This window comes from Hylaeus anthracinus, unplaced genomic scaffold, assembly GCF_026225885.1.
Source record: "Hylaeus anthracinus isolate JK02 unplaced genomic scaffold, UHH_iyHylAnth1.0_haploid 4, whole genome shotgun sequence".
Lineage (NCBI taxonomy): Eukaryota > Metazoa > Arthropoda > Insecta > Hymenoptera > Colletidae > Hylaeus > Hylaeus anthracinus.
The window spans coordinates 15,464,230-15,478,515 of record NW_026535289.1 but is presented as its reverse complement, the minus strand read 5'-3'; the positions used below and the strand labels follow the sequence as shown (position 1 = coordinate 15,478,515).

At 44.3% G+C, this 14,286-nt stretch overlaps 2 protein-coding genes and 1 non-coding gene across 9 annotated transcripts in view; 1 reads left to right on the top strand and 2 right to left on the bottom strand.

Moving 5' to 3' along the window:
• LOC128894854 (rho guanine nucleotide exchange factor 10) overlaps positions 1-14,286 on the bottom strand; it is a 38,837-nt gene that overhangs the window by 13,264 nt on the left and 11,287 nt on the right. Inside the window, exon 1 of one of the 4 annotated variants that reach the window (XM_054156868.1) lies at positions 8,770-9,597. The exons of 2 other annotated variants lie outside the window; for them this stretch is intronic. In XM_054156868.1, coding sequence (XP_054012843.1) covers positions 8,770-8,806 — 37 coding nt within the window. In that variant the 5' untranslated portion in view covers positions 8,807-9,597. Of the gene's footprint in view, positions 1-1,584; positions 2,044-8,769; positions 9,598-14,286 lie in introns of those variants that run through there. One more of the 4 variants, XM_054156869.1, reaches the window with a different exon arrangement.
• Trnas-gcu (transfer RNA serine (anticodon GCU)) lies at positions 3,511-3,592 on the bottom strand. The gene has a single exon. It is a non-coding gene; the product is annotated as a tRNA-Ser (tRNA).
• Positions 11,437-14,286, top strand: part of LOC128894855 (uncharacterized) — a 3,994-nt gene continuing 1,144 nt past the window's right edge. The window contains exons 1-4 of one of the 4 annotated variants that reach the window (XM_054156870.1): positions 11,437-11,624; positions 11,733-11,837; positions 13,037-13,130; positions 13,808-13,910. In XM_054156870.1, the coding sequence (XP_054012845.1) occupies positions 11,591-11,624; positions 11,733-11,837; positions 13,037-13,130; positions 13,808-13,910 (336 nt within the window). In that variant the 5' untranslated portion in view covers positions 11,437-11,590. Of the gene's footprint in view, positions 11,625-11,732; positions 11,838-11,925; positions 12,302-12,385; positions 12,430-13,036; positions 13,131-13,807; positions 13,911-14,286 lie in introns of those variants that run through there. The other 3 variants (XM_054156873.1, XM_054156871.1, XM_054156872.1) reach the window with 3 other exon arrangements.

Below are 14,286 nucleotides of genomic sequence, written 5' to 3'. Positions count from 1 at the left end.
GTCAGAGACACCGTTGGCTGTAATCAATTTGCATTTATCTCCTAATAAACCGGGTCTCGTTAGTCGTACGATAACTTTGCAGATCCGAGCCTTGTTACGTATATTCTTTAATCAAATAATAATACGCTTAATTTGAATATCGTCGAAAAACTAAATAAGCTGCGAAGGTGATCGGTTGCTCGTTCCCTTGACTCGGTAAACACCCAAATTATTTTTTTTTCTGTGTCGTGTCGCAACTACCTGAACTTTCACGAAAGAAAATGTTTGGAAACGCATCGTGATCCACCTACGCATCAAACCGCACGCGAGCGGACAGAGTACAAACGGAACGTAGAACCACGTGTTCTTTTACACGAAAAAATGTTTGTGAAATGTCATTTTGAAGCGCGAAGAATACGACCGTTATTGTCCTAAAGAAATGCTCCAACTTATCCATCGCTCCTCAAAGTGACAATTGCGTTAAAAAAAAAAAAAAAATGTATCGATCGATCGAGATACTTGCTGGTTTAAAATAAAATAAAATATTATGTACTGTGCGGACTAACGTTGGTTTCTGTACCATCGATTTCTCCATTCCGAGGTTCCATTACACGTTCTATTCTTTTTTATATTCCATAGAATCGAGATCGAATAAATATAACTGTTCGATTTAATACGACACGAATAATAGCAGTCCTCGGCTCTCTCTTCTATCGAGCTACCCACTCGTCCCCTTTTCACGAGCAAATATATGGAGAAACGAACGTGTCCAATTGTGTCCACAATTCCACATCGTTGGAGCGCAAACTTTGTAAAACGTAACAAGACGATCTAACGTATACGTTCTTCGCGAGTCTAATTACTTTTTTTTTCCACAGCCATTCCTTTGTTTTTTTCTTCTCTTTTTTTCTTCAAACAATTTAAACAAAATCCAACTGTAATCGATAAAAAATGAAACTCGTGCTTTAAATAAGTTTGTACAGTTATCGAACTCCCGAGACCAATGCTCGAGTTATTCGTATTCTTATACGTTAAGTATGTTTTTTCGCGTTCGAAAAGTGAAATGTTCCTGTATTCGTTCTGTATCGACTACTGTCGTTGGCAGAGCTGCTGGAAGACCTAAACCCTCTATAACCTTCCATAACAATTACGTTCGACTTTGGTAAACATTGACACCGTGACAAAGATTAAAAGATAACAGAGGATTAATATATTTCGTCTGAGGAGATCCATAAATTTCAATAAGTATTTCCAACAATTCAGTAAATCGTGAGATTCGATATCAAGGGCGAATAATTCGATTCGAGCCGAGTTGGATAAAGTTTCGCCTAGATAAAACGTCCGTTCGATTCGAAGTTATAGAATATTCAATGAATATCACAAACGAATTTCTAGCGATCCGTACGAATCGTTCACGCGAATTTATCCCATGCCGGGGTTGACTAATTCGATTCGACGCAACTAATTCACGGGGCACGCGAGAAGCGCGTCCAATGCACGCCCACTCGCGCGCGTATACCTCCCCGACGGCTACGGGCTCGAAAAACATCCGAGTTCGTACACTTTAAAGTTTATTACATTGTAAGGTTGGTTACTCGTACTGACCGGTTCGCAGCGGTGCTCCGTGGAAACGCACCAAGGACCTCGGTGCCGATTCCTCGCACCGAACGCGATCAGCGCGTAAAAACTTGCCAGTTGCCTCTTTGTCGTTGGTCCACGTAGCTATTACTGTATTCCAGTTTCCGTGTAACGTCTCAACTGGACGCGTGGACACGTCGTTGCGACGAGCATATCGCGGACTCGCGTCACATTGTTCGAGAAATAAAGCAGCGAGTATCGAACTATCGACTCGCTTCGACACCAACGACACATTCGCGTTACTTCCGAGGAGAGCTCCAACGAATTTCTGCGCTGTTTTCGATCGCGGTACAAAGGTCCGAATGTAAACACGGTGAGTCGCGAGATAGGAGAAACGCGACCGCCTAGCTGGAGCACACGATCGACACTATTCGTCCGCGAGCCGCGTCGCTCATTCTCTGTAGCAGTCGACCCACGCGTTCTCTCTCGCGGAACAGAGACAGCGGGACGAGCTTGTATCTTGCGATGCACGCGATAGCGCGGGCGCATGCGTTTTTACGCGTCCTCTCCTCGTCTAACGACGCTATGTGCGCGTACCTTCGATTGCTTCAACGACAGGGTGGAAATGAATCTTTAACGATCCCCGCGACACGGGACAAGAACAAGGAAAGGCTCTCGGATCGGTTTAACGCTTCCAGCTGGATGCAATTTCATTCGAATAATGAAAACCGCGTACGTTCTATATCGATTCGTGTGCTACGTGTATGCACAGAAAATGAAGTAGTCCGTGTCGTAGTTCGTAACATTATTCTCCAAGCTGGTAACGTAGATGCGATGCATTCGGAGGCTGGTCACGCACGCGTTCGTCTTACGACATCGCGCATTTTGTGTCCGATCGATGGTTTTTATACTTGAAAGAGAATATCACAGGAAACGCGATATAACCGCCGTTCCAACAGATATCCAGTACAGAAAAATAAAGTAATCGAAAGCTACGAGAGCGATGCCAACGAGTACCGTGCGAGCATGGATCGCATAAGCGATTTGTGCTCCAAGAGGGTGAGTCGCGAGGGCTATTTTCCACGGGAGTTGTAGAACCTGCTACGGATTTACCGTGCAGAGGGTTATCGATGGGACTGTAGTCGCTTCGATAGATATTTCTCGAGTATTTAACATGTTTCTAGTATCAGAGTGAAGAAAAACGTCGAGACACGTATTCGTGTAGATTCGTATCGGTTGGCGCGTGTAAGTAATTTACGCGAGTTACTTGTTAACGACACATTGGGGGTAATACGGTCCCGGTAACGTTTTATCGCTCGTGCTCCCAACCTATTTGTTAATCCTACGCGACTGCATCGCGTACACGTGGAACGAAACGCGCGGTTGTCACTTGAAAGAGTTCATTCGGAATCCCTGCATCCACAATTCGCGCGAGCGATGTTCTACTTCGATTCGGAATGATTTTTCTTCCAGTTCACGTTCGATTCGATTACTGGCGCGCTCAACAACGCATAGGATGAATCGTTGAGGTTTACTTGGCACCCGTGCTAACTAAGAAAAATTCCCGAGTAACGATTGTGTTTTCCACGAATGAGTTCTATTCTTTTTCTTTCAGATTCGAGAACGTGCCGATCGACAACCATCCTTAACCGATTTTTTCATTCGACGGTGAGGTGTTTAAAAATTGCCGTCCCGCCACTTGGGTGACCAGCTTTATCGTTCGCGATAACGTTAGGGGAGACGTAGCAGGTGCAACGGGTCGGCGTTGTTTCGTCTTTCGCGTAGCTCTCGGTAAACGAAGACTTTTAAACAAACAGGAAATATCGCGCGCAGGTGCCACGATAAGTTTCGTCTACCACCGCGCCAAGTGCATCGTATTTTTTGTTATCTAACTGCGCGAATAAGCGCACGCCAGCTGAACGATCATTTTTGCAAAATAACAAAAATTGAAATCGACGAGGATGGGATTCGAACCCACGCGTGCAGAGCACATTGGATTAGCAGTCCAACGCCTTAACCACTCGGCCACCTCGTCGTATGGAAATAATCGAATCGAATCAAAACTCCCGATGCAAAAATGAGTCTACGAGCTCCAAGTCTGAGAAACACTGACCTAGGACAATCGAGTAGGAAATTAATTCTTTTTCTAAATCAACCGTACCGAAGCTGTACATTTGCATGGTTATCGATCCAACTGGACGAGCTATAATTGGCGTACTCTTTTCTCTGTAATTGGTACGCGTCTGAATGAACCGCGCGCAGCGCACTCTACGCGTAACTGTACATGTGCGATATGCCGTGAACAGATGCTCGAGGACTATCGCGAACACCGGACTCTCGCCTCTGGTTCATAGGTATGCGGCGATACCTGCGAGACAATTCGTGTTACTCGCGAACCAGTTAAGCTTGCCCCGTTCCATCGAACACCTACGTAAACGTGCCTCGCCTACGAGGCGCATATTATTGTTCCTCTTCTGCGAAAATAGAAGCCGATAGGACGCGCATCCCTCTCGACTGCGTTCCCGTCGATGCATCGCGGTGTGTCTGGTCGGTGCCGGTTAAATAGGAACGGGCACACCGTACGGATAACGCATACCGTGCAGGTGCGATGCGGCAATGCACAACAAAGTCTGCAGGTAGATGGCCGTTCTCTCACCAGGGACGGTACGGTAGCACCGCAATTTCTACGGGCCATCCCACACACACACTTTCTCGTTTGCAAGCGCGACTGGATTCTGTTGCGGAGACTGTTGGGGAGACTGGGGTCAATGGAAACAAGATAAACCGCTTAAACAACAATTTCCGAACTTTTACTCGATATTATCGATTTCAACGAAAATCTATTAAATAGTTACGATAGCATCGAGCAACGTATCGAGGTCAATAGGCAGGCCCGCTATTGAAATTCACGAAACGTTAAGCCAGTCGTGACGATTGTACGAACGAAGAGAGAAGGGGTGTCGGAGGTCGCAATTAATCGCGAGGGCAATTCAATTAAACAGAGGATACACAACACCGTCCTTGTCTTCCGGAAGAGTCTTGTAATGCGTGTTGCATCACAGGTGTGTACACGCGTCAAATTATACTATATCTACATGTCCAATCAACTACTACACGTGTTATTTATCTCCGTGCCCCTCCGTGACAATTAATTGCTCCATATTTCCATCGTAAAACATTCTCTTTGTACCCGGTGCAATCCCCTAACCTTGATCCAACATTTTACCGCAAAACTGACAAATATTAAGCGTAGATGAAAATTCTTATTTAAATAAATATAACGAACGCAAAATAAACAACTAGTTGTTTCTTCTGTAACCAGTCTCGCTAAATTCAGTTCATACGCGTGTAAAATGTATCGTGAGAAGAAATACCCGCTCGTTAAACAAAGCCTGGCATAAAATCAACACGACAAGTGGAAAAAAGTGGGATGTTTCGCGTTCGCGACGCGAGGCATTAATTTTAGGGCGCGTCAATTAGTTAAAAGCGGCCGTATGGGAGAGTGTGGGCCTAATATAAGTCCGGCAACAGCGCGGCACTTGAATGCTCATTGTGAGAGTGCGCACACGTTAGCCGTGCACGGAGTCATGTGAGCGGCTCACGCACGGAGAGGGCAGCTTTTTACAGTGACACACGTGCTCCCCGCTAACTTTATTTCTGACGACAGAGTCCACGATTCGAGGAGTCATCGGCACGAGAATACTTCCTTTTTCGCTAGCTGGGAGCCGAATTTACTGCGACTACGCGCCCGTTTATCCCTTGCCCCTTAATCGTTCGTGTTTCAACACGCATAACTGAGATTAGCTTGCAACCGTTTCGCCTCCACGATACGCGCCGGTTCGTTAACGCATTTGCCAACCGATTCGAAAGATTTACTTCACGCCGCACAGCATTACGCGTTTACGAACGCGATAAGAGTGTTTATAGCGATCGAAAGTTGTGCGGTTAGCAATGGGGCAACCGTACATTTAGATTTTCTTTTTGGATTTCCTCGACGAGCGGATTCCAAGTCCGGTTAAGCTTCGACGAGACATTATGCAACCGATCGATGACCTCGACCCGATACAACGGAACAATGGATCGAGAAGCGATTAGACGATTCTTTTCTTAACCACCTCGAGCCTGGTTGCACGTATGTTACGATGTACGTGGGGGGCTCGAAGATTATTTTTCGAAATTTTATCGATCGAGATATTTACAGAGATTCTTGGGACCGACATCGCCGGGAGTATATGTCCGTTTAGAGGCATTGAACTTTGTTAACGATATATCTGTGGGAGAGAGGAAAAGTTAAACGAAACTGGTTTTAGGAAAATCGGAGTAGCTCGCATCCAGCATAATACAGGTTGTATCGAATTACGTGTATCTCCCGCGCCATTATCGCAACGAATTGCCTTTTGCGGTTGCGGACACGCGATGCTTGTCACGGTCAGTGTTTCATTCTTTTTTTCTCTCGTTTCACGTTTAATTTTGTTGCGTCCACTCGCGTCGACCACATATACGATCGCAAAGATTTTTCTCCCTAGATCTTCCGTAAATATACCGAGATAACTTTCGCACGATATAATATAATTCGAATTAAAAAATGTATCTTTTGGTAGTGGAATCTTTTATCCGGATAATAATTTTGCCCATCTCTGGACTATAGACATATTTTTAGACGTTGGAACGATGACGAAGAACGCGGCAAAGATACCATTATCTGGTCGCGCGAAAAGCGAAGCTCAGTTTACGACGCGAGCCTTGCGTAATAAATTTCGTTTCAGTTGGCCGTTAGATGGCGTTAACGTTAACTGAGTATAAACTGGGCGAAAATACGCGCGTCAAGAGACGCCAATCCACGTGGGTCACGCCTTGACGAGTATGACGAACCGTATAACCTCTGGTACAGAAAACGATCTACGGTTCGTTGTCGATGAATATTCAATCGGACGTGTTCAGCGTACAATTATCCACGTCGTTTCGAAAGGTACAAATTAGTACCTATTTGTTCCCTTTCACTATCTCAACCGGTTCATCTACGTGCACAATGAGTCGAACGGAATACAAACGGTACATTTTTAATAACCGGAGAAATACCGACGCTGGTATGACATTTCAATCTGCACTTTTATTAGAGAAAGCACGCCCACGCGTGAATAACAGGTCCTATGATCTGACATAGTATCTCTCAACCTCGCTCGACTCGTGACTATCTCTGAGTTTTATCTATCTCCTTGGATTCTAGTAGTTGACGCTAGTTGGCAAAATTATTAACAATATGTAATATTTATTAAGTAATATTTAAATCGCAATAGAAAAATCATTCTACTAAAATAGCATCTTTCGTGATCCACGCAGAAATCGTGACGCCTCAAATATTTTCACATATTTCGTCTGTAATTACGAAGAGATACGATGTGGCCCACTGCAGGGCCAATATGGCCGTCGTTGAGAATCCCTGATCAACCGGACACATTCGATACCGCTCGCGCGATTTATAAGGTAATACATCGCTCGGCATAAATTACCATGTTAACCAACAAGCGGAGGTGTCCCGGACCAGGTCACCTAGACGTCCCAATTTCGAATTGAGACGAATCGTAATTTTACTACCGTGTCTCACAAGTGTCGTTATAGCATCGGTCCAACTCAAAGGCGTGTCGCTTACGATACCTCGATTTCGTATGCCTCGATTCAGCATTAAAAACATAGGGTTAATGTTTTTCGATGAAACACGCAACTATTAACTCGATATACTATTGCTTCGCGACATAATGGTCCGCGTGTAGGTCGGTAGTTACCAGATTTACGACGCAAACATGTCAGGGGGAAATAAAATTGCAAAATCCATATCCGTGAGCGTTTACGAGCCAAGAAACTACGCACTCTACGTTGCGAATACAAACTATTCATCCAAGACTTATTTAACAATTTCAAGCTTGAATACCTTGCGATGAAAAAATAATCGAGTAATTGTTCGGGTCGAAAACAAACTTAATTTAAAAACTGACCCATCGATATTAATCAAAACGTACCAAACTAGACACGGTGACCTCAGGCGACGAAGTGATTCACAGATTATTAGTCATGCTACGATTACTTTATCGACTAGTTATTTCAAAACGTCTCCAACGGAAATGGACGGATTTCTTGTTCGCTAGAAAATTCGATTAATGCGTAAAACCACATCCGATTCATTATTTATTCGATGATATATGATTCAAATATATCGCCGAGAAATTGCTTCAGAAAAACTGAAAAATTTAAACTGCATTCGTTCGGTATGCATTTAGCGAATGTCTGCCGATCGTAAATTTATTCGTAAGAGAATCTTCCAGTAGGTGAGAAAGAAACATATATGGACGCTACGCCAAGAACGCGGAACGGGCACTGTCCTGAAGCTAACACCGCACGATTCGAGTATTTCACCGTTTCCACGCAATCCGTGCCGATGCCAATTGCCGAAACAATGGTCGACCGTGTCGCAACAAAATCCATTGCACCGTCTCACTTAAAAACTTCGAACCTTACCAAGTTTCGTTAAATGCCCGATCGTCGAAACGATCTTGCAAGCGTGCCCTCTTTAACCGTTACGTCAAGCAACGTTTAGGAAAAGGTTTCGTATCGAAACGCGATCTAGATCGCCAAAAAATCGTTTCGCGATAAATTCGAAGTTTAAAGTGTGTGAATTTACCGACTCAGCGGTTCAGGAATTTAGATCCGTCCGTGACAGAGGGGTGAACGCTCTGTTTCTGGTTGAACGCCGTCACCGAGCGTGCATGCCACGCGAAATCACACCGAGAACACACGCGAGAGATGTAAGATCGAACAGCGGAGTTGGACAGCGATTACTTTGCTATTATTCTTCTAACGTGTACTGCGTTCGATTTGACTTTGTAAACCCCTACGTTTACTCCTTGTAACGCTCTGAAACGAGACGATATGTCTTTCCACTTGTCACCGCGTCCTGTTTGTTTCGCCACGCTTTAGAGAAGCGTGTGGTATCATCGATCGGTAAATTGACCTCTTTCGGAGCTGGTAGCGTTCGATTATTCGTCGATGATCGATCGCGATTACCGATTTACTCGTTAGCGATAAATCGAGGCTAGATTCGAAACGATAATCGTCGACTAGATCATGGTACAATGTACACGAAGCAACAGTGGCGTTTACGAAACGCTGTCTGACGGTTGGCAAAGATTGACAGATACGCGCGAAACTAAAACTTACACTTTATTAGGATGACACCGTTATGCAGCTCCTCCATCTCGCGGAGGCGAGCGATCTGCCTCGCGTATCGTCCTCCAGGTTAAGCCACGATGTTATTCTTTTATCCAGCACCGGGTGTCTCACTCGCGTCTACGCAATGTGCTTGGCGAACCAGTGCTTCGCGGAGGCCAACATACGCGTGTCCGAAAAGAGTCGCGTTAAGCGAGAACGACACTTGGAGCAGCGACCAACGGACGAATCACGACGCACACGTGCTCGAGCGGCGGCTGGCCGCGAGCATAATTAATATCGCGGCGTGCACCGATAAGAATGCGTTCTGTCCGACAAAGAAACGCCACCGAAACCGAGTAAACATGGCCGCGCGCGCGCGCGCCTCACTGGCTCTCTGTGGCCCGCGGAGCCGTCACGCACTGAGGGAGGTTGCATGGAAACGAAGGGCACGAACAGGAGAGACAAGGACAGAGAACGCGGAGGTTGCGACGTACCGACTGAAAAGAGACGCGCGGCGCGGCGCCGCGCTGGGGAGCGAGAGAATGGAACAGAGGGTACTGCTCACTGCAAGCTGCGAACGAGAGAGAAAGTTGGAGAGAATGAAAGAGTGGACGCCAGGAGTGGAGAGGAAACGGGAAAGACAGAGATCGACGGGCCGGTTATTGAGAGACAAAGATAAAACGCAGGGATGGATCTAGCCGTAAATCGAGCAGGCAATCGCATAGGGGCCGTGCAAATCTTCTCTAGGCGCCTCCACTTTCGATGCGTCCGCTTTAAACTTATCTTGTAAATTTCTTTTCTTTGCTTCTAATTAATAAGAACTTGTGTGAAAGTGTACGTACATGTTACTCGGCGATAGGAGAAATCAGCTAAAAACGTTATACAACGCTTCGGCCGCGTGCCGGCTCTCTTTATAATTTTTCATGTAAAAAATGGAATAACACGATAATATATACGCATTGAAAATAAAGCTTCCGAGTATTATCGTTCTAGTTTCTACGTCTAGAGTAACCGCGTGCCCTTCAGCCGGCCCTGATAAAGCAAGTGAGAGTAGAGTGGACGATTCTGTGTGTAGCAAACGGAAGAAGCGAGAGGGAAGAAAGAGGGAGAGGGTAGAACCGCGGCAGAGAAAGGAAAACAGAGACCGCCTCGTCGTTTTGTAATAGTTGGCCGAAACAGCCGCCATGCGGCGCCACTTCAGACACTGGCCGCAGTCGCGAGAACTGCTGCTCGAATGACCCTGATAAAGGGCGATCTTCTGACCTGGGGCATTGTCGAACAATAAAAACGTGTGGCAGCTGGACTCTGAGGGCTCTCTTTGAAAATGTAAACCTAGCTTTCCCTACTCGACAGATCGGAATCCAAGGAAAATTCTTAGAAAACTTCGAACTGCGTGAAAAAAGAAACTCGCGTTGCGTTCAGCCTTTGAAGAAAATTTGGAAACCGGACCTGTTTATTTTCAGGGCACGGCAAAATTTTTCACCGTTCAAGTATGTTTAACGTAAAATACATAAACCCGAGTTAGCTATCGATGTATCTTTAAATGCATGGTCAATATATACGCATGCCGACACTATCGAATTTATCAACCATCGCACTGGATATTTTCGCGAGACTAAACACGTCAATCTCACGTCGAAAACTTAGTAAGAGTTCAACTTATGCATGCACCTAGATCTTAGCCTCGCGATAAGTAATATATGCCACTCCTCGGAAGTTATACTGTATACCACCCATCAAAATGTTCTAAAACACGATGAATGATCACAGAAATTGAAATTTCATTTCTTTGAACCCGTACTACATTTAATACTATAATTATGTTAGCGTCGGGGAAGAAATGGTGCAAAGCATGCCGTGTGTGTAACTCGCAAGGCATAGAAAGTCAATGTAAGCAATATGTTGGGACACAAAGAATGCTTATGAAGGTGAAATGCGACGCGATTCGGAAATCTACGCGTTTACTTTGCGCACGAAATACGTTTGTTGGAAAAAACTGGACTCGGCATTGCACAAGTATAAACGCTGCGCGAGTACTGTATACTATAAAGACGTTTTACGACAAAACAAAAAGAGATGGCAACTTTCTCGCAAAACTTGTCTAATATTGCTTTAGAATGTATTCAATTTTCTCAACTGGAACAATCGAAACACCTAACCTAACATTTTGGAAGAAAAATAAAACTTCATCGACATCGTTTAAATCGCATTATGAAATTGAGTCAGCCATCTGACGGAAATAAAAGTTTCAGCCAAGATGAAAATATGTCGGTTGAATAGCGTTGCCAATGGGGCAAATAGCCAAAGCTGCGAGTTGATCGTATTTACAAAAATTTTCTTCGATACTGGCCAGCCAAAGGTTTGCTCGTCAGGTTTGAGGCAAGATTAAAAATTGTTGCCGACTATTATGCCGAGGAATCGATACGATTCGCTAGGAATAGAGTGTGGTCGATAACGCAGCGAGGCGGCGAGCACGGTGGATGGTTGGTTGGCCGAGCAAGAGGAAAAAGAGCTGTTGCGTAGTTTTAATGGAAGATGGCGACGCGGTTTGTTTTCCTTTCTTGCCTTGGCACGCACCCAAAGAGCGGCCGGTTATACGCGTTGTCCACGGACAAACTCGCGTATATACCGTCTAAGTATCGGCGTCCCCACCAAATCTATGTTTGCAGCTTCCACCACGGCGGTGGCAGCCCGTGCTCCGCGTACTCCCCTCTAGTTCTCGGTGAAGACTGAAACCAGGTCTAGATTTTAGTACGCATCAGAATCTCGACTATGAGGAGGTTTCACACGGACGATCGCATTCTCGGTAGATTCTTATCGAACGGTCAACATGACGCAGGCTTCACAGCAGACGAAATTTCGATGTGAGTTTCTTACTTGAACGGGAAATAATGCTCGGTGGTGTCTCACGATGAACACGTGTTACGATTTTTTCTTTTTCTGTGCCTCGTGTCTCGAATTTATGGTTACAGTCGACGATCGCGCCAAGTGGACAGAGAAACATTCCACGTATGTCACCCGAGGTGTTCCCTGCGTTCCCGTTTTAATAGTCCCGCGTACGCATACGTCAGTCACGGGTAATCCATTTTGCTACGTAGAACTACAGCGATACGCAAGTGCGAGTCGTAGTCGTCTTTCCTTGCGTCATCGTCCCTGTACTGCTTGCTTTATGTCGGTCTGAACTTTGCCATCTTCCTTTGCTCATTTCAGACCGGTCGGTGATCGTATTTCAAATTTTACAACCAAGATTGTCGCGCTACTGTAATCTTTACTGTCGAATTTCCCATTGATTTCAACGATATTTCTCGAAGCTTTGTATCGTTGACGCTCGACCGACGTAACAAAAGTAAAATTATGCTAGATACATATATTACAGAGTCGTTGTATATGTATGTTGCGTTACCGGCAGGACGCGTAGTTCTTCCTTTACGTACAGAATGCGTGTTCGTCGTAACAAAATTCTGTGCAAATAGAAATGCACATAGCGTACGTGTTACGTTCATGTTTTCCATTCTATACTTCTGTTCCGGCAGAGTATTAGGTAATTCGAATAAACTTTCTATTTTTACTCTGCGATCTTATATTTAGTATTAGAGTTTCCATCCTAACGGTAATTTTTTGTTAGCAGCTGGAAACGAACTTGGCGCATAAAAGCATTTACTAGATTCGGTAACCTGTTTTACAATTTAATTAAATATACGGAAATTGCATAAGTTGTATCAGCAAAAATAATTATTTCTGTGATAAATAAAATTTAATAAAATGTCGATAATACGATAATTTGCGTTTGCACAATCGTCGACTGTGCCGCTGAAGTAATTCGTGATATTTCATCGAAACAACCAACTATAACGAACCCATAGTGACTCGTTTAAATGTCGAATTTAGAGATCTTTCGAAAATCGACCTAATCGAATCGTTATTTTTGTTCTTACAATTGGACTGTGTCGATGCATAAGAAACGCATAATGGAATTCATCAATTCTGCCTCCACTCTTGTTCGTGTGTTTATTAGCTTGTAATGTTTTATAATTATACGTTGAGCTGCTTCCTTAAAAAAAGCTCTTGAATCAAGGATACTTTAATTACGCGAATTCGAATAATCATTCTCTCTGCTAATTTTTTGCGTCGAGTTGGATTCGGTGAGATTCCTGCCGTTCTAATAAGCGTCTAATAGAATCTAATAGGAATCGTTGGCACGAATAAGCGATAATAATCCCATACGCGCAAATGGTCACCGATTCTACACCTCCCCACCTTTTACGGATGTCTACAGGGACCGAGAATCTTACATGCCGGTTCATTCAGCTCAGAAAGGAAAATGGAAAGCTCTTCACTGGCCGCAAATATTCCGCCCAGGCAGGATGGGAGTAAGTATATGGCTATAGTCTTAAACACCGCTTGCTTTTCAACGTTTCCTCTCTCGGAGATAACGTAAGGAGGGAATTTCAAGTATCCTTGAGTACATCAACAACGTTTCTATTTTATTCGGGATTGCTAAGCCTTCCTACGGTTTTCCGAGAATACCGTTGGAATGGAATTGTTTATCCTATCAACAGATTTTATGCTAATTCACATTTCCGATGTAATAATACAAGGTTGATAGGAATAAAATAATCTTTAATGCACAGTTGGCCACCTGACGATTTCAGGCCACTTCGAGTACGCAAACTAGCGGTTGTAATGACATAGAATTTTATATATTAATAGGAGGATTAATAGGACACTGCTGCATCAAATGCAATGCGTGTATTGTAAGAACGGAAATGGAAATGGAAATGCTTAGTAGAATTGCGTGTAGTTGAGAGCCACAGCTACTCGTCACTTATCGATTTCGTTATCGCGCGTATAAAAGCAAAACAATAAGCAGATTTGATTTCTTCCTAGCGAACAGTGTCCTCAGTGTTCGTTTCTCAGAATTTCACAAAACACGAGGATATTTTTTAGAATGATTCCCGACATATACCGAGTGGTCCACCGAAAAGTGAACACTTCGGTACAGCATTTTCAATGAGTTTTGAATCGTGTTTCTGTTTGGATTTCGTAGGTACATTCTGCAACAAATGCGAGAAGAGTTTCCCACCATTATGGCTAACGTACACTACAGAGTGCTGAAGAAGAAATGGTCGAACCTGTTGCAGCAGTACAAAGTGAGACGAGGCGGATGCCTTTTATTATCTCGCGATTAACCACGATCGCTTGTTCGTTCACGTTAATTTACTTTATCGTCTTCCGTTTCGTGCCCCCAACTCGTCAAGGATAATAAACGCACGTGTTCCTTGGTCGAGCGTGAGCGAGGTCTCTGGGTTACTAGCTCGATGAAAACTTGGCTCTCATATTAACAAAGGAGAAAGGAATATTGTTAATTTTTTTCATGTTTTTTTGGTTGGTTTTATTCATTACCTACGATTCGAGTAAAGTTTTGCCTCGTGTTTGGTTGGATCAGCGAGAAAATCTATGGATACACACACGCACACAAACACACACACACACACACACACACACACACACACACACACACACACA